Source organism: Hakea prostrata, chromosome 11 (genome assembly GCF_041222555.1).
Source record: "Hakea prostrata isolate BN-2017 chromosome 11, UWA_Hpros_2, whole genome shotgun sequence".
NCBI lineage: Eukaryota > Viridiplantae > Streptophyta > Magnoliopsida > Proteales > Proteaceae > Hakea > Hakea prostrata.
The window spans coordinates 5,829,768-5,852,819 of NC_142610.1; the positions used below are offsets into that span (position 1 = coordinate 5,829,768).

The 23,052-nt window shown below is 36.6% G+C and overlaps 1 protein-coding gene across 1 annotated transcript in view; it reads left to right on the top strand.

Moving 5' to 3' along the window:
• Nucleotides 1-6,014: 6,014 nt before the first annotated feature.
• The window catches only part of NRPD1B (nuclear RNA polymerase D1B), a 55,682-nt gene continuing 38,644 nt past the window's right edge, over nucleotides 6,015-23,052 (top strand). The window contains exons 1-2 of the mRNA XM_089139630.1: nucleotides 6,015-6,193; nucleotides 20,375-20,475. Coding sequence (XP_088995756.1) covers nucleotides 20,380-20,475 — 96 coding nt within the window. The 5' untranslated portion in view covers nucleotides 6,015-6,193; nucleotides 20,375-20,379. The remainder of the gene's footprint in view (nucleotides 6,194-20,374; nucleotides 20,476-23,052) is intronic.

The following is a 23,052-nucleotide window of genomic DNA, read 5'->3' on the forward strand; positions in this document are numbered from 1 at the left end:
ATAGGTTATTAGGCAACCACAATTCATCTATTGTCACGGGTTACTTGGCTTCAGTACCCCTTGTGGAAAGGGTGATGTCACGATATGAGTTTCTAACTATGCATCTAGACACTTAGAATATATGCACCATGTGAGTTTATATGAAATGAGAAGTACCATGAGCAATGGGTGAACCCACAACTTTGGGTACGTAATATACATGAATGCATTATCCTCTCGTTCCCATCATATCATCATCATATTCGTAATTGAAAGTAAATAACAAGGTAACAAGTATAATATAAATTCACTTTACTACCCATACATACATGCCCTACAATATACTTGTACAAGCACACAACAAGAATACTAATCATGCGATAGAAGAAAAATTAAATACATGGATATGTAGAATTGTCTCCCTCATCTATCACTGTGTTAGTATTCTTCAAGAAACCAAATGTGAGTAATTGATAAGCCAAATGATCACCCAAGACCAAGCAAAACCATGTAGAGTAGTTGAATCACACTTGAAACCAAATTGGACAAAGATTGGACTTTGAACGAAGTCACCCCGGGGAGAGCCGGGTCGGTCAGAACCTACCAGGACTGGTCGACTGCCTCTAGTGGATCGCCCCCTAGGCTACAAACATTTATATCTTCTCTTGCTCATTTTGAAATTTTAAGAGGGGGGGGGGGTTTGGAGCTTCAATGGAACAATGTTTATGCCCCCAAAACACTCTCTAAAACACCCAACAAAGTCTCCAATCTTAAACCCCCCAAATTGGTTGACAAAATGTTGCCCAAGAACGACTCTAAGATGGCGATTTGAACATAAATGGGTGAAATAACACCAATCAACACTCAATGGGGTTGGGAGACATAATGTGAAACATAAATAAGCATTCAATTTCAACCACCTACCACAACTAGCACCATCAATGCTAACAACCTTCTTAAATTTCTCAAAATAATAGTTGCAAAGAAAATTTTAGAGGTTTCCTTACCTCAACACGTGATTGTTTTTGTGATTTGCAATTCGGCAGCACCAATCTTGCAAAGACTCCATAAGTTCCCAAGTTTTTATTCTCCAAAAACATAAAGTATTGTTTGAGATACATAGGAATAATAAAATAGGGTTTTAAGACTCGAATTCCTGAAAATACCCTTTTATGGGTAGGGGCGGTTAATCAACTGAACCAATCGCCTATGGGAGACTGCCTTTATGGCTTCTTCATCCAAAAGCGGTTTCCATCGTGCTTTGGTCAGGAAACTTTTTTGAACATGCTTGACTCAATGGTAACATTTACCTAGTCACCGGTGTCTTCCAACCTTGGTTTCCGTGCACGCCAAATCCACATGCTTAAGCCATCCAAGTTGGCTTTTTCTCTCCTCCCAAAATCATTTGTGGTGGCTAGGTCATCTCCTATCTTGTCCGTGTCCATAGGTTCAATTTTCGAACCCACGACCTCGACTTAGATAGACCAAAGTTGTCTTCTTTTGACACTCTGAGTTCTTGAACGTGAAACAAATGGTTGACAGGTTAGGATTCTAGGGGATTTCACATTTTCTATCTCTTGGTAAAGTAAAAACCAATGAAATCAAAAAGGCCCCTAAGGAATCAATTATGTTAGAGAGGGCATTGGAGAACCAACCAAAGAGGTTGGTTGATCATTAAGAGCATTGATTAAAGAGAGACAATCACAATACACAACCATCTACGAAATGTGGAGGCTTGAGCAAAGAGAAAGCCTTCAAGCAAAGTTTCAACTTCCAATTGGGCTGCCAGATGTCCTATTGCATAAGATTCTCTGGAAGTAAAGAAAGTATTCCCATACGCCATATGATACATGCCTAGGCTAGGTATTGTAAGCACCATAGGTCCACATAATGAAGGTGTCCTGCTGTATCGAGGGGAGGACAAAGAGAGGAGGAGAATAAGAGATTGGGGTAGAGGCACCCCCTTAATGGACAATGCTTCCTCAACATTTTGATTGATGCACCGAGGTGTGGATCCAACGTAAGGATCAATATGCTCGAAGATGGCGGAATTCCGCATATTCAAAAATTACCACAAGAATAAATGTAACTAATGTGTCTCCTTCGTAAAGGATTTCTCCATAATGGCCATGAACGCTTGCTCCTGGAGTGGCCAAATAGGACTTAGCCGATCTTATTACTAAAGAGTCAAACACACAGAAGTCCATCAAAGGGAGGGTGCTGCTTCACATTTGGCGGCACAACCTGTCCTCCTTCTATATCTCCATGTTAGACCGACTTTCCGGATGAAGAGATCTTGTTTGCTGCAGAAGAAGACGTTGATCGAGAATCAAAGGAAGAAACGGAGAATTTGCACCCACTATAAATTTCCGAGGACATGCGAAAAATGATAATAAATCTCGTCGTTAATTAAAATGGAAAAAAATTTTCATTTTAATATTAATAAATAGTTTTTTGTACAGATCATGTATGAATCGACTATAACTATAGAATACCCTTTTTCGCGAATTACTGCATTTATCTGAGACCCACACCCGAGTTCCATAGCTTTGGGTCCGCTATCCCGATCATGATTTTCTATTTTGTGGGAATGTTGTATCAAAGGCACCTCAGTGCTCTAAAGGGACTTGTTATTTCAATAGAGAAAGAGCCCAATCTCAAATGGTTCGACTCAACAAAGTGTTGAACATCAACGCGGAGTAGGGAGAATTTCCAACTCGTGTGGGAGTAAAAAAATAGAGCATGGCGGATTGTTTCCTTATGGTCCTACTTCAAAGACATATTGAAAATGCTAACAAATTCCTTGAGTAAAACTTCTTTACAAGCGGAAGAATGTTGTTACTGCAACACCATAAAAAGGATTTGATTTTTGGTTGAATGTCAATAACCATATCAACTTCCAACAAGGATTTGAAAAATTGCTCGGGGAGACATAAGGCAAGGCTGAGTAGTATGCTAATCTCATAGTAAAATTACTAGTGTTAGACAACTTTTAGAACCATTTGTCTTCCCTTGATGTGATATGATGGGTTATGCAAGAATATATAGCTGGACATTTTTAAACTAAAAAGAGGGATATAAGTAGCCCCATATTCAAGTGGTTGGTGCACCAACTAACGAGATCTATCACCCATTTGAGAGATTATTGAGGGAGTGTGTGGACATGATTGGGGGGGAGACCTAGAATCCATGGGTTAGCATAGATATTTGTAGATGCTCAAGTTAGATGATACATCAGGTAGGGGAAGGCATTGTAGCCTCTTAAAATCTTTAACTTAGATCACATTTTACAAATGTTTTTAGGATCATGTTGCATGACCCATCAATGTATGGAATCATGAGATGGACCAAATGGTTGATAGATGAATTGTATCTCATATGAGCATGGAGTGAGTGTCACACACCATGTATGTATATGTTTCTTTTTAGTGGAAATAATTGATAAAAGATTATCTATGTGTGTTCATTAAAGTGTCATACCAAGGTTGTTTTATTGGAGTTGCTTGCGAACCAACCAATTGGTAATGTACTTCTACATTAATATTTGATGCAATAAATTATTTCAATCCATTTTATTATATCCATATTACCTAATTTATTTTCAACATTGTAAACAAACAAAGATGCGGAATGAAGCAGTTTATACATGATATTGAGAATTTTGGTTCAAGGAAAGAACCCCCATGAACAGCTTTAACAACCTAAAATGATATCAAAATACATCATATTACATAAAGCTAATATGATTTATATCTTGGTATAAAAAGAACCTGACATGTTATATATCCTCATCTAAGACAAAAGTCAAGTGATATCTAAATCCATGCACCTTCATTTGTACAATATTTATTTAATGATAATCCCTTTTAGGTCTTTAGAGTTAGTGGGTTGTTCGGTTGTTTAAACTCAATTTATGCATAACTTTATATAATAAAATTTACATGGGGTGTTTAAATACCTTAAAGAAAGAAAGTATTGATAGTATATTTCAATTCTAAATTTATTAATGATTTCAATCTTGCAAGGGCTCGTAGGAATTCCTCACCAATTTAAAAGTTTGAGTTTATAATCAACATTCTAGATTTCATGGCGTTACTCAACAATGATGCAATGATCCCCCATCCATTGAAGCGGCCACAACGTCGAAGCAAAAATGGGAACTCTAATAAGGAGCTTGAGCAACACTAGCCTCGGAGAAAAAAAGAAGAGGAAAAGGAGGAAAAAATAAGATGAGAAAAAGGAGGAAAAATCAGCTGAAAAAAAGAAGAAAAAAAAAAAAAAAAAAAAAAAAAGAGAGAAAAGAAGGAGAAAAAAATGTTGTTGGCTTTGTATCAATGGGAAAGGAGGTTGAGGATGAAATCCTAAGACAAGGTATTGAGATACACTATTTTTAATTATTTTTATTTAAAATTACAAAAATATTAAGGGTAATTTAGAACAAAATTATATAAGAATGACTTAACGAAATATACTAACTAAATACAAAATTATATAAGAATGACTTAACGAAATATACTAACTAAATATGTTATTTTGCAATTTCTATGATATTTCGGGGTCTATGTCAATTTGGCAAACTTATAGGGTGTTTATGCTTCATTGCTTCTTGTTGTATATTTTGGGATGTTCTTGATTTTTTTTTTGTTTTTTTATTTTATTTTATATTGTTCACTAATAAAGTTAAGTGTCCAAATACACTGGTGGTATCATTTAACCATGAATTATGTAGTTCGTTTTCACATTTCATATTTTATTTTTTACTTTTACTGTAATTTATATTTTATAAATTGAACTTGGACAATTTTTTGTTTTTTTAATTAAAACAAATTTTTTTGATAGCAAGAAACAATAGAGAAATTGAAACAATTTGTATTAGCCATCGAGTGTACCTTGATTATGAGTTACATTAGCCATTAAATTATCTTTTCAAGTTGAAGAGGGATTGGTAATGTATTTATGTGACACTTTTCTTATAAAATTAGCAATTTTAATTTGTATGTACGAAAAAGAAGAGAATACAAGAATTTTATTTGTTAATAATTAATTAGAGAGATTTTTTTTATTTTTGAAAAGAAGAGAGACATCAAATTTAAGATATCAAGTAATTAATTTTATTTAAAAATAAAAAGAATCAGATATTAAATTAATTATATTTTATTTGAAAAATGAAAAGGAGAGCAATAATAATGAAAAGATATCATGTAACTAATATATCTTTTTATGATAAATGGGAAGGAAAGAAGTTATATAAGTAATTAGTAAATTTTATTTAGAACTGAAAATAAATCAAATATCAAAGTAATTATATTTTATTTAAGAAATGAGAAGGAGAACAATAATCATGGGAAGATACCATGCAATTAATATATCTTTTTTCTGAGAAATGGGAAGAAGAGAAGATACAAGTAATTAGTATTGTTTTTTTGGGAAATGGGATGGAAAAGAGATAATGATGAAGATTAATAACGATTAAGTGGAAAGAAATCATATGAGTAATTATATTAAAAAAATGGGAAGAAGAAAAATAATAATGAAAATTAGTTAATTACAATTCTATACATAATTAAGTATATCTTACTAATAAGCATTTAGGGGTAGGATTGGAAGAAAAAATATAGTTATTTCATTCTATTCATCAATAGTTACTAATAGCCGCTAATATAGTGTTTGTTTCATTTGAACATGCTAAGGATAAAAGTATGCTAGACAAAAACTTTGCCTATAAAATATAAATTAATCTTAATATATATATATATATATATATATATGTATATATATATATATATATTTTTATAAGACGTTTTTTTATAGATAAAGAAATTGAAAATAAAGATATTATATATGTAGTCGGCAAGGGCTAAATAGTATAACATGTATACATACATACATATGATATAGATTTACAAAATCATTAAACAAAACCCATCGAAGCAATTGTTTAGAGGTTGATTCCAATCTAACGGTTGTGACCAAGACTAAAGTAAGTTCATGATGGTATCGGCCTTATTTACATTTTTATTCGGGTTGGTTGATGGTATCGTCCGGATTCGGAAGGAAATGCGCCATTTTGTCTACTGCAACGCACACTTCCCTTCAAACGTACAGCTCAGACAACAAATGAAGAGAGAGAGCGAGAGAGTGAGAGAGTGAGAGAGTGAGAGAGCCAGAGTGAGAGGTTCGCTGTTCTAGGTTTGCGATTTCTTCTGTTTTGCAGGTACATTGTCTCTTTCTCTTCAATTTCTGCCTTAAATTTGTTTAGACCTTCTCTCCGTTTTTTCCTTATCATTTCTCCTCGACTTTCTCGCTGTATTTTCGTTTTGATTGCCCTTTCCCCCCTCGAATGGTATCTTGTTGTGCGTGTCTTGGATTATCGCATCATCATTATAGTTTTCTTCTCTTAACATCGAAATATTAGGTTATTACTCTAGCCTACAAGTCTCTGTCCTAATAATCAGGATTTATCAGTTGTGCATGTCGAGTGGATTATTTATTAGTTGCCTCGAGGATACTATTTCTCTCCTTCTATCGTAGTTGATGGGTTCTAGGGTGGCAGAGAAGAAGTTCATGTGTAAGGATGGTATTATTAGCGGAATACCCTGATTCAGTTGTCCTCAAATTATCAAATGATGAGTTTACTCGGTAGGCTGCAGTAGGACTAATGCGAAGCGAGAAAATAATGCTACAATCCGCCCCTACCAACCCCTATCACCCAGCATTAAAAGGATTCATGTGGTTAAATAACAAAGAAAGGGAACAAACTTAGAAGATAGAACTCTGTCAAGTACTTTTGGAAAGGTAAAACAGGACTAGGGTATTAAGTTGGGGTTGCTTCTGTAATTGGAGTTTGGAAGTAACTAATGAGGATGTGTTTCATGTTGAGAAATCCCTGTACGGTGTTGCATTGTACTTTATAGTGGTCAACATCTAACAATATGGAGGTTGACTAGCAAAATATCAACTTAGGGATTTAGTTCCTCAGCAAGAGGATTCTTTCATGGTTTAGTTAACTGTAAGAAAAAAGAGTACCCAACGCTGGGGTGGGGGGGGGGGGGGAAAGAAAGTCAACTGAGCTGATAGTTTGTGGATTTTATTATCTTAACTAAATTTAGTGCTCACTTCTTGAAGTTTTGGTAAATCATAGCTAACTGAGTAGATTATTGGCTTTTATCTTTAATGTATAAATGTTACTGTAGCTGGGACATTAGGCTTGTCATTGTTGTTGTTATTGTTATTATTGTTACTATTGTATTTAAATGTTACTGTCTCAAGTCAACTATGGAGATTTAATGTGAACATGATTTTGGAACCTGGCTGAAACCGTAAGTGGAGCCCACAAGATGGCTCTAAGAAGCCTCCCTAGGCTGGCTGAACCCCCTAGGAGGGTTATTCTTGGGCATTTTCTGCCCTATTGGTTGCTGGAATTTAATTCCAGTTTAATATCTAGAGTCGAAGTTGGTTAAAGAGTCTTGTTTTGAGTGAGTAGTTGAGTTAGTTATTAAGTCCTTAGTTCTTTTAAACTTTAGCACATGCAACAATTAGAGTTTTACTGAAAACATAATTTAAGCATGTGCTTATTAGAGTTTAAGTTAATCAATACTTTTTATTTCAGCATGTGTCCATTAGGGACTTTTGGATGCTTTTAGATTTGATTTCAATGGTTGAAACTATGTGTTGGGATCCTAATCTATAAAGGAATCCCACTTAATCGAATTCCAGAAGGAAGCTGGAAAGAAGTGGACACAACAAGCCTTCAGTAGCTTCCTTCTCACATATATACTGTTAAGAGTCTTTTAGTACGCTATAAATAATAGTCTACTCTTTCTTTGTAAGTCAAATCTGATTATTAAACAAAATTGAGTTTGAAGTTAAGAATCGTGGTTCCTTGTTGAGGGGCCCACGGTTGAGTTATAAAGAGTCTTATTTAAGGCTTAGCATCTCCATTAAGAATTCCCATGTCTTCCTCAAGAGCTTACAACTGCCCACAAGTAAGTGTAGCAAGCCCTAACCCCTTCCCCCTTCTCCCTCTCCATCACAGGCCATCCCCGTCCCTCTCCTTCAATCCCAGCAAAGCCCAGCCCCTCCCTCACCCTCCCCTACTCCCGCAACTCATCCCTTGTCCTTCCCCTGTTCTGTGCAGGCCTTACCACCCCTGTTCCTGCTGCCGCACCTGGGCAGTAGCATACCCAGGTCCCCACGACACCCCTATCCCCTGCCTTATAACACCCCCCTCTCCCTGTCTCTCTTCCTTGCGGCAACAGAAAAACAGAAAAACAGAAAAGGAAAAAGAAAGGAAAAAAAAAAAAAAAAAAAAAGAAAGAAAGAAAAAAAAGGAAAAGAAAGAAAGAAAGAGGAAAAGATATAAAAGAGAGAAAAGAAAGAAAGAATCAAGATTGCCCAAGATCTTTTAGAGATCCACCCATAGCCTTCCCAAGAGTCATTCCCCAACCCCCCCATCCCAACCAGAGAGAAAAAAAAAAAAAAATCCAACCATGGGTTTCCTTTACCCTTCCCATCTTCCCTATTATTATTTTGGCTATTCTACTATGAAGTAAGCTATCCCATCTTGGATTTTGACAAAACCCTAATTTTTCCTTCTACCCATTTTCCCAAACCATTTAGTTTGACAAAATAGCTTTCCCACATAATTTTGGATATACCCTTTTCATCCCATAATATTCTTAGGATCATCGTTGGTTCCTTACATCATCCCATTAATTGTTAATTAAAGAATCTTCCAAGAAACCCTAACCTTAGAATCGGGTTCACATCAATGGTATTAGACTGTAGTTGCCAGCAAATTCTAGAGTCACTATGGATGAGCCAAGCATTAATAGACAGTTAGAGCATATTCTGAAGGCCCAACTAGTGATACTTACACATATGATAGAGATGAATCCCAAGGTTACAAATCTACAGTAGGCCAAGAATGGGGATCCCATGCAAACCCCATCACCAGCACCTAGACTCAATTCTCAGGTCTATGTGCCCCATGGAGAAGAAGCTAGTGGCGTAAGAAGGTATGGAAGATGAGCCAGAGGGCTCCCCATGTATTCTAGAGAGAGAAATGACTACACTAAAGAATCTAGGTATGAAAATCCTGTTTTTGAGCGCTATGAGAATGATGATGGACAATAGAGGAGACCACAAGCAGCCCAACCATCACTAGGAGAGTAGTAGAGGGCTATTTCAATGGAGGCCAAGAACAAAGAAGAGGTGCAAACCACCAGTAAAGCTAGAATTGAAGGAGTTCAACGAATCTCTTGATCCACATGTTTTCTATGATTGGAGGGCAGCCCTAGGTGATCACTTTGATTGTTATGATTTATCCGCGGATAGGAAGGTGCGGCTAGCCAAGACTAAGTTGGTTGGAGCCGCATTGATGAGTGGAGCACTATGGAGAGAGAACTCTACTACAATGGTAGAGTACCCACTTCATGGCACTAGATGCAGAGAGAATTATTAGAGAGGCACCTTCCAGAGCACTACAAGGCTAGGTTATAGGAGTAATTCCATACACCCAAGCAAGATACGATGTCTGTTGCTGACTACATCCAACATTTTGATTCCCTAGCTTTAAGGACATGCACTAGAGAAAGCAAGCTCTAGACCATGACCTGGTTGAAACTTGGTCTGAAATCTGATATCCTATTAGCCTTTGGAGTCATAGACATAATAGATCTAAGAGACCTATTTGATAAGGCCCTCTGTGCAGAGTCTCTCTTGGCACAAAAGAAGCCAAGTAGTGAAGACCAAGGAACAAAATATCGCCGAAATTCGGTGAGTTCGGTGAGTAGCGAAAGAAACAAATGGGCGAAAACGATATTGGCTCAAAATCGCCGGAAAATCAGCAAAATAATGGCGAAATTCGCCGAAACTTCATAGAATCTCAGGTTGATAACCGAAATATTGGATTTCAGATACTCATCGTCGTCGGAAGGAGTTGCAGAGAAGACACTCTGAACCTATACTTATTTCTCTGCTTCTTTCTCTTACAGCTGCATCACTCCATCAGCATTTAAAATACATAACTGCCAGCACGTCTAATCTGCGCGCTCCAAAACGATCCATATCTATCATCTACCTCTGATCATACCAGGTCCGATTGCTTCTTTTGGGGAGTTTATAGCGATTTTATTCCCGTCGGTTCGAGTCTAGCTCATTTGCCCTCAAACAAGGTTACGGTGGCTCTTCAGAGTTTGAAATGGTTACCCTTGTAGCTGAACAGATAAGTTCAAACAATAAAAAAACAATTAAAGTTATTTTTTGGAAGTTGAGAAGACAGTTTGACGTGTTTGATAGATAAATAATGAAAAAAACAATTAAAGCCTGTTTTTTGGAAGTTGAGAAGACCAGGTTGACGTGCTTGATGGATTGATAAAAGTAATTGAGTTTTTGGATAGAAGTGCCGCTATTTCAAATTAGGGGGTTGCTGAGTTGGTGACTTATGGAATTTCGCCGATATTTTGGCGAAATTTTGCTATTTCTGCCGTATCGCCAAAGGAAGAACCCGGTGAACCGGACGAACTTTGGTTCCTTGGTGAAGACTACAAAGGAGACCCACCCATTGCCAAACCCTACAGTCCCACTACAGTTGTAACGCTGAAGGTAGGAAATCCTATCAGAACAGAAAATCATGGGCCAATCTTTGCCAACAACACTGGTGAGTGTTTTTACTATTATGAAAGAGGTCAATTTGCCAGAGAGTGTCCTAAGAGATGAGGACTTGCAGTCCTAGAGGTACCCCAGTCAGACCCAACTTCTGAAGAGACCCATGAGTGCTAAAATAGAAACTAACTAATATGAACTTAGGAACAACTAAATATAAACTTAAAGAAAGTCTAATAAATCTTCAATCTTCAGTCTTCGTAAAAGATCTTTAGATGATCTACTCTTGGGGCCCACAAGATCTTCGAAGAATAATTCTTCAAGGCCAAAAAAAGGCTATGGCACTGTTCACATGAACAGTGTTTTGACCTCTTTTTGGTTCTTCTAGAAGACCAGCTTGACTGGTTTGACACGGCCCAGTTGGTCCAAGAAACCGGTTTGATATAACCCAGCTTCTACATCAACTCTCCCCTTAGAGAAGATTAAATCCTCAAATTTTGTAGAGAATTGGTCTGAACTTTATGTTGTGCCCATCTGTCTTCAATAGTTGAATCGATAAAAATATTCAGGTAGTGTAATGAAGATACGAATATAATCTAGAAGATGTTGAGTTTTCTCTTCAAAGTACTTAGGTGGAATAACGAAATCTAAGTGTTCAACTTCCACATGGTCATATGTATACATTGGGTCTTCAACTTCTTCAAACTCAAGTTCATTAAGTTCTTGGTTCTCGTTCATAGCCTTTTCCATGGCTTCTTCAACCACTTCATCAACTACATTGTCCATGGCTTCAACTCTTTTGGTTTCAAATTCTTCATTGCGAATCTTAATAGAATGGTCTCTTCGATTGCTACAGAAATTGTTGCAGTTTCACTATTAACCTCACGAATGCCATTGCGTCATCTACGGTGTCATCATCTTCTTCTTCAAGGGCACCTGAATAGCTCACTGACCTCTAAATTCTGGTTCACATACCAACCTATGTGGAATGGATTCAATGATTGTACTCAGTATTCCTGACTTCTTGGAATCTTTCATCTTCAAAACTTCAGCAACTTTTATGGTAGCATCTATTGGAAGTGGATAGTAATTGGGGCCAAATATGGGTTTAGATATTTTCTCACAAGAGACAATTCGGTCCATCAATGGCTTGTCTTCAAGTGTAAGTGACTTTAGGGGGTAATATTGTGGTGCAAACAGCCCTTTACGCATAGTTTCTGGTAGGTACTCGTTCTTCAACTCATATTCAGCTCTTCCCAAGTCCTAGGTTCACATCCTCTAGCCACAGGTCTTTTCTCATAGGATTTTGGCTGTTATTTAGCATGACCCATCAATTGGCAGTGAACAAACCTAAGCTTTCACTCCTCTGCCGGGTTGTCCAATCAAAATATTCCTCTAGTGCATACAACCAATCAAAGAAGGAAATTGGATTCCTCTACCCAGCCAAAAGAGGAACTTCAGACCTCATAATTGTTGGTTTCTTGCATCGATAACATACAAATCCAGTTAGGATCTTAGGCTTAACTCAAAAGAATTTAGCCTGGATGCTTCTGATACCAAATAATTTAAAGCTAAGATCAAGGATGACTTAGCCCCAATTAAACCCACAAATAAAAAAAATTAGAACTAGGAAAAATTGGAAGCATAAGGGGGTATGGTCAAATCATATTATAGAGACTAGATCAGGATTTAAGTGAAGGCCAGTAGGAGTTTAATACAACAGCAACTTCAAAACATGCTTGAACAAGAGAAGAAAAAAAGAAGGATAGAGGTGTTTCAGCTCTCTCAGCTAGATTCCTCAACCTTAGGTATTAGCTCCTGACATCAAGATCTTCACCTTTCTTATCTCTCAAGGACGAGACAAAAATAAGATAACACAGCGCAACACTTTACTAATCAATTTCATAAAATCTCTTTGGGCTGAGAATAGCCTATTACATACTTATATAGAGTACTAATATTTGCTCTCCAAGTTGTATAGAATATATAAACTATGGGCTGAGAATATTTTGCTGATCTAGCTAATATTCTTAGCAACAAATGATAGATACTTTGTAAAATAAAGAATAAGAAAATATAATCTAGGCTTTATAATCAGCAACATGATTGAATGCTAAAATATAAACTAACTTTTATAAACTCAGGAATGAAAAATCTAATAAGTCTTCAATCTTCACAATGATCTTCACATAATCTACTCTTGGGCCCCACAAAATCTTCAAAGAATATTCCTTTAAGTCCAAAAAGGTGGTGGCACTGCCCACGTTACTTTTCACGTGAACAAGGTTTTGGCCTCTTTTTGGTCCTTGTAGAAAACCAGCTAGACTGGTTTGATTTGGTCTAGTTGCTCCAAGGGAAACTGGTTTGACTCAGCCCAGGTTCTAAGTCATTGACTTGGGCCATCGTGCTAAGCTAGGGTCATTTGTCTAGAACTTTATACCTGAGTACCAAGAAACAATCAACAAATTCATACTTAACACTTCTCGTACAACACAACTTAACTATTCACTAAAATTCTCTTCCTAAGTGCCTCAAGGTAGGTGAAGGTTGACTTAGTGCTTGAACAATTGGCTTAGTGAAGGACTAAAGTAAGGCTCACTTAGTGCTACAGAGTTGCTTAGTGCTTGAACAATTGGCTTGGTGAAGGACTGAAGTTATGACATTCGGCTGTTTAACCAAAACTGTTGTTTGCATCATCACCTTCTTCAACATTTTTAAAGTTCTCCCTCATTTGGCCATAAGTTTGATGTTATTCCAAACCTGTCTTTGCACATGCATGTATTGGTTAACGAATGCAAAAGAATTCTTTGAAGCATAGAAGAACTTGTTATGTAGCCTCAATTGAATTCTTGTATGATCTCCAATAGAGCCAACAAAAAGGGGACCAAGAAAGGTTTCTTGAAAATTTTGTTCTTGGTCCTTGAAATTTTGGTTGTGGCCTATGGGATGGATTATAGGATATGACCTCAGTTGGGTTTGAATCTATGACTTGTGAAACCATGGGTGTGACAAGTTGGTTGTGATAGGTACATATGGATGGTTTAAGTTGGGTTTAAGGAAAGGATTAGGTCTCAAAGGGTATCAAGGAGTAGTCTAAGGGTGTCAATTGGTACGGTTTCGTTAATTCGGTACGGTACCAACTTTGAATACCGAAAACCAAAACCGTACTATATTGAATTTACACGGTATGGTATGGTTTTGGTATTTGCAAAAATGGATAAGTACGGTTTCGGTATTAAATCGCTGTGGGAAAACGGTTTAAACACGGTAACTAGTGCGGTACAATTTTAGTACGAACGAACCCATGCCACTTTTGTTATTAGTTCATTAAGATCATAATGAAATTGTCATCAAACAATCGATAGAATATGATATTAACAGAGACAAAACAAGTAAATCTAAGAAGAGGAGTGAAGGACAAAAAGAAAAACTGAAACAGGGAGTTAGGGATAGGGTATAGGTAAAGTGTTTTAATTGTAAAATTACATTTATATTTCTTAATTTGGTACGGCACCAATTCGGTATAGTTTCGGTACATACCGACGGTCTGAGTACCTAAAACCGGAACCGTACTGAAGAAATTCAGTTTTGGTATGGACTATACTGAATTTTGGTATAGTTAAACTGTTTCAGTACGCAATTGACACCCTTAAGGAGTACTTGGCCCATGGGAGATCTGAGATAAATTGATGTAGAATCAAAGGATGGAAGGAAGAGGACGATGGAACCGGGGCCAAGTGGACCGGCAATGGATTAGGCCAGCTCAAGCCAGCCCATTCAGTCCAGATGGTCTTCAGAAGGGTCAAAAAGGGACCATAGCACTATTCACATTACGGTTCATGTGAACAGTGTCAAGTCCATTATTCAGCATATTGGGAATATTCATTGAGGATTTTGTGGGGCCCAATATCAGATTACATGAAGATCTCATTCCTGGGAGATTTAGGAGCTTAGTTTTGGTTTTTATTTTAATAGCTTGTAATTTTCGTTAGTTTCTATTTTCCATATGATTCTGTTGTCACTAGTTACTAAGTTATTCGTTTCTGTTTTCAGTATACTAAATTTCTATTAATTGTAAAGCTTTAGTTAAGCTATCAATAGCTCTTTAACTCCAAATATAAAATCAGACTTCAGATAAATAAAATTTGCAGCCCATGTTGCCTTTTTCCTTATGGAGGAATCCATGTTCAACAGCTGAGTTAGCTGTGGGTGAGGGACCTAGGACTGAGATAGCCTCATCCCCCTACCTGTTCTTCAATCTATACTTCTTATCCTTTTATGATCTTCTCTCTTATGCAAAAAAAAAGTCCTAATTAGTAAATTTTGTCTTTATTTTGTATTGATCCTGGTTGCAATCAATCTCCCACTGGTTTATCCAGTCGAGGTGGACTTGTGCATTATTTGGTATTGGAGCTATGGCTGGACCAAGCTCCACTCCATTGTCAAATGATGCTTGCTGGCATGGCAAATCCAACTCCATCATTGCAGTTATTGGATCAACCTGGAAGTACTTACCGTTGAGCCACAGTCAGATGGCAGATGGGCTGTTAATGCTGCCCTTATGTGAAGACTTGGATTATTCTTTGAATACTGAGATTTTGATGACCCTGACAACGAAGTATACATTGTGTCAAGGGTTCCTGCTGAATCTGAAGGAGAGAATTGGAAGAGACATACTGTCTTCAATATATTGATGAACAGTGGGAGTTTAAAGCTTAAGTGATGGTAAATAGTGTGAGTTGTGTGAATGTGGTGTCTCAAGCTTTTGTCATTTATGGACAGCTTAAGCTTGAATCACATCCACAGCCCTACAAAGCATCTCTACTTAATAACAGCACTATGTAGGTCAACCAAAGGTGTTCTGTCCCTCTACAGCTTTTCGATTATGGTGTGAACCGTGTGATGTGGTGGCCATGGTTTTGACTGATGTGATGTTGGGATGACTGTTGAACTATGACAGCAACATCTTAGTGGGAGACTGGGAGGTACTAAATGCCGAATCTTGTTCTGACTTTTGTGCGTCGCTAGTGTTGCTTTCGATTTTGTTGGTGTTCAGTGGACCAATCCAGCCTTTGAACCGCTCGTTATGACGTCAGTTTGCTAACTCAACGAATCAAGAGGCCCATTTCCTATTGAGGTGGTCTATTTTTATTTGGAGTTTATTTTGCCTTAGTGGTTTTGCCTAGTCCTATGCAACGTCTTTCACGGGTGGGATTTGCCCTAATTGAGGTGGTTGAGGAGATGAAAGGCTCAATTCACTCATCATGAAAATGGCGATATACCAATAATTAAGTCTCTAGTCAACTGGTGGAATACATACATCAACCTGTGAGCATGAGCTGATCTGGTACATCAATACATGTTTCAATGCTCATTCCAATCTTGTCCAACTTTGCTAACTCCCCCTTCTCAACCCCTATCTTGTTCGTTCTGGAAACACGTCTTCCTATTCTATCTTTTCCTAAATCTCCTTTAACGGGAGAAATAGAAGCTCAAGAAGGAATACCAAAACCTAGTTCACTCGCTGAGATGGACGGTTCATGCTAGAAAGGTACGAAGTTGGACTAATTTGGAAAAACATTGGCAAATTTACTTTAGACCTACTATTACTGGATTGGAGCGAGCAGAGCCCGGGAATAGGGGATCATCATAGAGTAGTCAACTAAAAGTAGAAGACTGCTGGCCTGAGAGAAGGCGACCTCTCTTGGGAAAGATGATCCGATTTCTCTTCTTTCTTTTTCAAAGATTAGAAGTAGAAGTCCTTACGTAAAGCCATGGAAGTAGTCCAAGTCAATTCCTTTCTTATCCGGTGCATTGGCTTTTCCTTTAGTGCCTAGACCTCCTTCCTTTAATACGCTACTTGAAGAATGACCTTGAGAGTAAGGGCGCCTACCTTTGGTTATGAGGTACTAAATACCAACATTTCGTTGATTTTAAGTGAAAACCATTGGTACTTAACCCCCTCAATACACCAGCCATGAAGCTAAAGTTAAAAGCTGGCTGAGTGAAGCATCAATAAATCTTGTAGTACATAATTTAGTAGCTGCCAGCAAAGGAAGAGAGTAAAGGTCCTCAACAGATTACAGATGAAGGGAAACATATTACAAAATCCTTACTAGCAATCTAGCATTCGCTCACATGGAGTCCTTGAAGCTGGTAATGAAGCCTGGAAGCCCCTTTACCGGTAGCTGACTACTACCTTGAGAACAACTCTCCTTGCCTATTGTTTGCTTGTGTCTAAAAATGCTACATTAGTGCACGTGTCACAATCAAGTAGTAAATAATAAGTAGAGTATCGATCCCACGGAGAATTTTATGTTCAACTCTCAATGTAAAGGAAGACTAATTTTAACAAGATTGACAAAATTACTTTGTGATTAATGAACTAAATAAAACGGAGGACGGGTGAATTAAAACTAGAGATCCTAAATAGAGAGCACGCAATAGAAGAAACTATGGTAAATGGTATGAATGTTGGGAATCAATTTCCGCTCCTTTGAATTTGGGATGTGAATGCTACAACAACGCTGCAACATAAGGTATATCAAAGAACCTGGAACACAATTGCACACGGGTATTTTCCAATCCACATATGCACTAACATCCTATTTCAAAACCTTCATATTCCTATGGATAATTGAACTGAGGATGCGAATTATGCCCGAGTTACAATAGTGGTTACATGAGAGAGGTGAGTATTCTTACCCTACCCGCTAATTAGCTAAACCCATATAAGGATCAAGTTAACTCACACTATGCAACATTGATCTAACTCTAATTAACTTCCCAATTAACTAAAACCACAACATTCACTCACGGATGGTCAATCGATAAATGACATTACTAAAAAACGTGCATGCTGAATACATTGATAATAAACTATGCTAAAACAGAGCTACAACAAACTGGATAATTACAACTCATATTGCAGGTTCGAGTACTCTTATCATCCCCATAGAAAAAAATTCGAGGGAAACTCCAGTTTCGACTAGGTGAAAATGGGAAACTGGAAAACTTCGAGGAAACTAAGGATTTTTTTGTGCAAATTTCGACAGGTTTTAGGGAATATTTTAGGGTGGGACTCTGCATTTAAACTAATTAGAGTATAAAGAACACATTGGCTGTATTTTGCTAAAAAAATCAATGTAGATGTGTCATTTAATGTACATAACATCAATGTAGAGTTGTCCGAGAAGTACACTATAAACTTAATTACTTAAGTACATAACATTTAATATATAATTTATAACTTCAAAACATCAAATACAAAGTAACTGACAATAAAAGAAAAGTACAACTCAGTGCCAAGAGGAGTGCCTCGGTGGATCCATCCTGTGAGCTGAGTAGTACTATGCCTATAACATCCTCTCCTCCAACCAACGAACATAGAGATTCCATGACATTTTATGCGTATGGTTGTCAAGGTAATCGGCAATTGTAACTTTATAAGTCTAGTTATCAACATGCCTAAGATAACCGGCCTGAAGGAATACGCAATTTGGATAGGGAAGTCCTAATGGAGGGGATATTTGGGGAAACATGAAAGAAACAAAAGAATTGAAAATATGGGATAGCTACGAAACTTGCACGAAAAAGCCCCAGGTTTTCATGAAATTTCCCAAGTTTCCACGAAATTTCCCAATTTTCCACAAAATTTCCCAGGTTCCCACGAAATTTGGGATTTTTTTTGCATGAACCAGCTGGTCTAGCTGGTTTGAACTAGGTTTCGAGGTTTTGACAAGTTTCGACGGTTTCGATCAAAACTTGAGATTTGTTTTGGGTCCCCTAGTTTTTCGTTTCGAGGTTCCCAAAATGGGAAATTTTCAAGTTTCGATGAAATTTTGTTCTATGATTATCCCAACAAAGTAAGAAATTAGTTCATATTAAAGTTCAAATATAGAGAAATAAATACAGCCATTAACACAATTAAGGTAGAATATGAAGAAGTAAGAACTATAAAACCAAATAGAAAACTAGGAGAATGCTTGCACAATGCTGCAGCTCCCTATCTCCAGCAGGTCTTTCTCATGCACGAGCTCCTTCTCCCTCTCTGGTTCTCGCCCTCTTTCTTTCTCCTCTTCCACCTCTTTAGTTTCCCCAATTTCCCCCCAAAGTGATAGGGTAAAACTGGATTGTAGGATTAGAACCTTTTTCTTCTGATATTAACGACTGAGATCCTTCATGGAATGACAAGAGGAATATCTCATTAGTTAGACCTTTTCAGTAATTTCACTAGATGATGTCACGTGTGTCCAATCTGGGAAAATCATGATATTGCAATGTTGCAGCATCTCTATCGCAAACGGAGAAGACCTGTTCTTTGTTCCTCTTCTATGCCTCATGTCATTTCTTCATCCTTTATAGTTCTTTTCTTACAATGCCAAGAAAAAAGACTGATCAATTCCATCCATTAATTCAAGGGAAATTCATGCATAAATGACATAAAAGACCTTTACAAGATTTAAACACTAAGACTCACTAAAACAAAACTTAATGAGAATTAACACTAAAACAAAGAGAATATACTCTTGAATCAAGCTATCTCAAGTATAAAATTACTAGAATTAACTTTATTTCATAGAGTTATCACCTATATGATTAAATTCCTAGATACAAGGAGCTGCCGGAATTTTCTGTGGGCTTAAGAAAGAGCATGAAGATCACTCCCTCAATTTTCAAAGTTTGAGGAGCTGCCTGAATTTGCTGTGGGCTTAAGAAAGAGCATGAAGATCACTCCCTCAATTTTCAAAGTTCGAGGATGAATTTTTTCTAAGGAGGGGAGAGCTGATGTAGAGTTAAAATCTGGAAAGAAGGAAACCATGAAACAACTCAAACAAGAACCAAGTGGACCAGCAATTAACAAGGGTAGCTCAAGCAAGCTCTTTCAGTCTAGATTAGTCTTCTAGAAGGGCCAAAAAGAGGCCAAAGCACTATTCACGTGAACAGTATCACATCCCATTAACTGACATGTTGGGAATATCCATAGGGTTGTGTTTGTTTGCTGGAATAAAGGTGGGGTGGGAAAATTCTTGAAAAAACAAACTTTTCATTTAAATCCTAAAAGTGTAGTTTGTTTGGTTGCTTGGAGTGGGAAAGTTAGAGACAAGCTTTCTTAAATTAAGGAAACTTGTTTGGTGAGGTGGCAAGCTAACTTTCCCACCCCAAGCCTTTTCAAAACCCCACAAAATGTGTGAGACTTTGTGGAAAAGTGTGGAAAACCAAAAAGTGGGACCTGCAATTAACACTTTTCTACAAAATCCCTTCCTTTCCTTTTTTTCTCCCTCACCCCATTACACATGGGGCCCACATGTTTTTTTTTCCCCCACCCCACCTTTGCAAACAAATGCAGCCTAGAGGATTTCGTGGGGCCCAAGATTAGATCACATAAGATTTTATTCTTGGAAGATTTAGTAGCTTAGTTTGGTTTTTATTTATAGTAGAACCTATATTTTAATTAGTATCTATTTTCCATGAGATTTTATCATTACTAATTATTGAGCTATCAGTTTCTAGTCTAAAAATAAGAATAACATTGAGTAACACTAACATCAACATCACAATTCGAGTATTATAAGAATGTTCACTCGAATTAACATTAAAATATTCGTGAACATATTATTTAACAACAAAATAATGATGATATGCATGTGGATGTTACAGAAAAATCATTTGTGAACGTTTATTTTTATCTTTTCTAATATTTATGTTTGGTGTTAATGTTTTATGAACTAAGCTATGTGTTCCTTGGGAGTCTGCATTCATTGCTGAAACTTACTATCTTCTGTTGCAGGTTTTATGATAGAATCGATGGAGGACACACTTTTGTTGCCACTTGTCATTGATGGAAGAATAAATGACATCAGATTTAGTTTAGCAACGCCTCAAGAAATTGTTAGTCAATTTGTTTGGTTTACTTTTCCTTCCCTTCCCCCCCCAAAAAAAAAAAAAAAAAAGAAAAAAAAAAAAAAAAGAAGAAGTCATACTTTTTATTGTTTTTGAATATCCCTGGAATTCTATTGGTTTATTGGGAGGAAGGTAGGAATTCAATTTTGAGTCTTGGTACATGATTGTTGTCTATGTATAGTGTTCTACTCTAGGTATTCCTAACTTCCTATGTCAGTTTCGTGTACAAGTATTATTTTGTTGAAGGTCCTTAGAGCTTCTCCAGGTACTATGGCATGGGTTACATCAGCAACATAGTGGGTTACATCAGCAACATAGTGCCTGGTACTCGTATATTCGCTTAAGTAATTTTCTCCTCCCTTTTATACCCTTAGAAACAAGGTCTCCTTGTGTCCTTGAACTAATAACCAACTTTGGGACTAACAATGGGTAGCAGAGGAATGTCCACTTGTTGCCCATCAACTATGCTTTTAACCTGATGTTAGGCCTTGAATCACCTTCAATGCATGAACCTTATGGAGGAACCTTGGGTTTTCAAGACATTGGATTCTTATCAATGTTTGAATCTTTGTTATTAAAGCTTTAACTAAGGTGTGGCAGCTGCCTAGTGGCCTAGGTGGTGTTTTGGCCCCTAGGTGATGCAGTGCTTTGTTGACATGCAAGAAAAGACTGCTGTCGCCAAGGTGATTCTGCCTTGTTGCTTTGTGTGCCATATTGCCACCTAAGCACTAAAGAATTTTTTTTGTTGACATTTTGTACCTAGATTTTGTTTGGATTTCTTTAAACCATAAAATTTTATTCTACAAAACCATATAGGAATGTAACAGTTAGTTATTTTAGAATCATGAATCATTCAGATGAAGAATTATTCGGAAATGTGATAAATGAATGTACTATTTTGGTAAAAAAAAAGCAGTAAAAGAAATGGACAAATTAAACTAGGATTTGGATTTGAGAATTATTTGTTCACTTAAGAAAGTCGGGTAAAAAAATTGGATGTGTAAGTTAAGCGATACTTATATATATTGTATATCGCATTATGCATATTTTTTCCCCGTACAACGAAAGTATTTTTTCTCCATAACGTATAAGATAAAGTCCTTTTTAAATTTTGTAATATAAAGGTTTTTCAATGTTCTTGAATCCTTCATTTACTACTTCCATTTCATAAATATAACTTTATACAGATCATAATAATATGTTGTAAATGTTATAACATAATGTTACTAATTGCTATTGTATATTTGTATAATGATGACATGAACTTATGTGTTTTTATTTTTTATTTTTATGATAATCTTGCATAATTACCACTCTTTATTATTTATTTAGTTTATAGTAAAACTATGTAAGTTTTTGGTGTGCTATTTGTGCCACATAAATAGTTGTATTATTATTATATATATTTTTTAACTAATACAACCTTTTTACCATGGTGCTTAAGCAGTGCCCCAACCGCCTTAATATTATTACTTTTCCTTCTTCTACATTTGCTGAGGTGGGTGCTTCCAATAAAGGCAGAGGACATCCCTACCATTGCATTTTTATGTAAAGCAGCTGCACAAGATTGTCAACATTAGACAAATTTGCATCCATTTCTATTGGCACCCTCTCTTGTATTGCCCTATCAAACTCTCATTGCTTCCACTCCTTGCGTTTCTTTAATCTTCCTCTCATGTGCTTTGATATATCCTATTGCATCTCATAAGGAACCATGGTGCATTTGGCAACATCACCATAGGCATTAAAAAAAATGTTGCTTCAATCTAGTGGCTAGAATTGAGCATCTTCCCATATTATAAAGAAATAGAACTTCTATTAAAAGTTACTATCACTTTAACTATTAAACATTATAATGAACTGATGCATCTTTTCACCATTTCAATTTTGAGATATAGCAAGTATATTTAAAATGACATTCGGAGAAAAAAAAGTATTTTTATTTAATATTTTTGTATATTTATTTAGTTTTTTAATATTTTGATAAATATGGAAAATGAAATGACTTACTAGCTGGGAAAAAAATAAGTGACTTCATGAGGCCACAAATCATCCAATGGTGTACAACATACATAAACACCATTTCCTAACAATCTCTAGTGATCATATATAATCCTTCAATTTTAGTTTGTAAGGAATTCATAGTTTTTCATAATATATTAAAAAGTTATTGATTAAAAGGGATTGACCATCAACAGATAGACCAGGCAAAGTTGTTTGCATATAACTTAAATTCACACTCAACCAGCATGCTTTGATCAATTCTCTTTTTAGAAAAGAATAAAGCTGAGAAAATGCTTTTCTTTGCTTTGGATATGTTAAAAATCTAATTAGGTTTTGTTGTAGATGTTAAATGAAGCAAGTAACAATGTCTTTATCCATCTGTGCTGGCAAATTATCTTTGAAAAATGAAGGTAAGAATGGTGGTTCTCGGGTTTCTAGCGAGACCCAGTGTTGGCTGTAATCATCATTGTGTCTGGAAAAGCCTCAAGCTCAACTCAAGTCAGATCCAAGGTCCTTTCTAAGGAAATGTGGATCTTCCTCCTTTTAAAGCTGCTGCTGCTG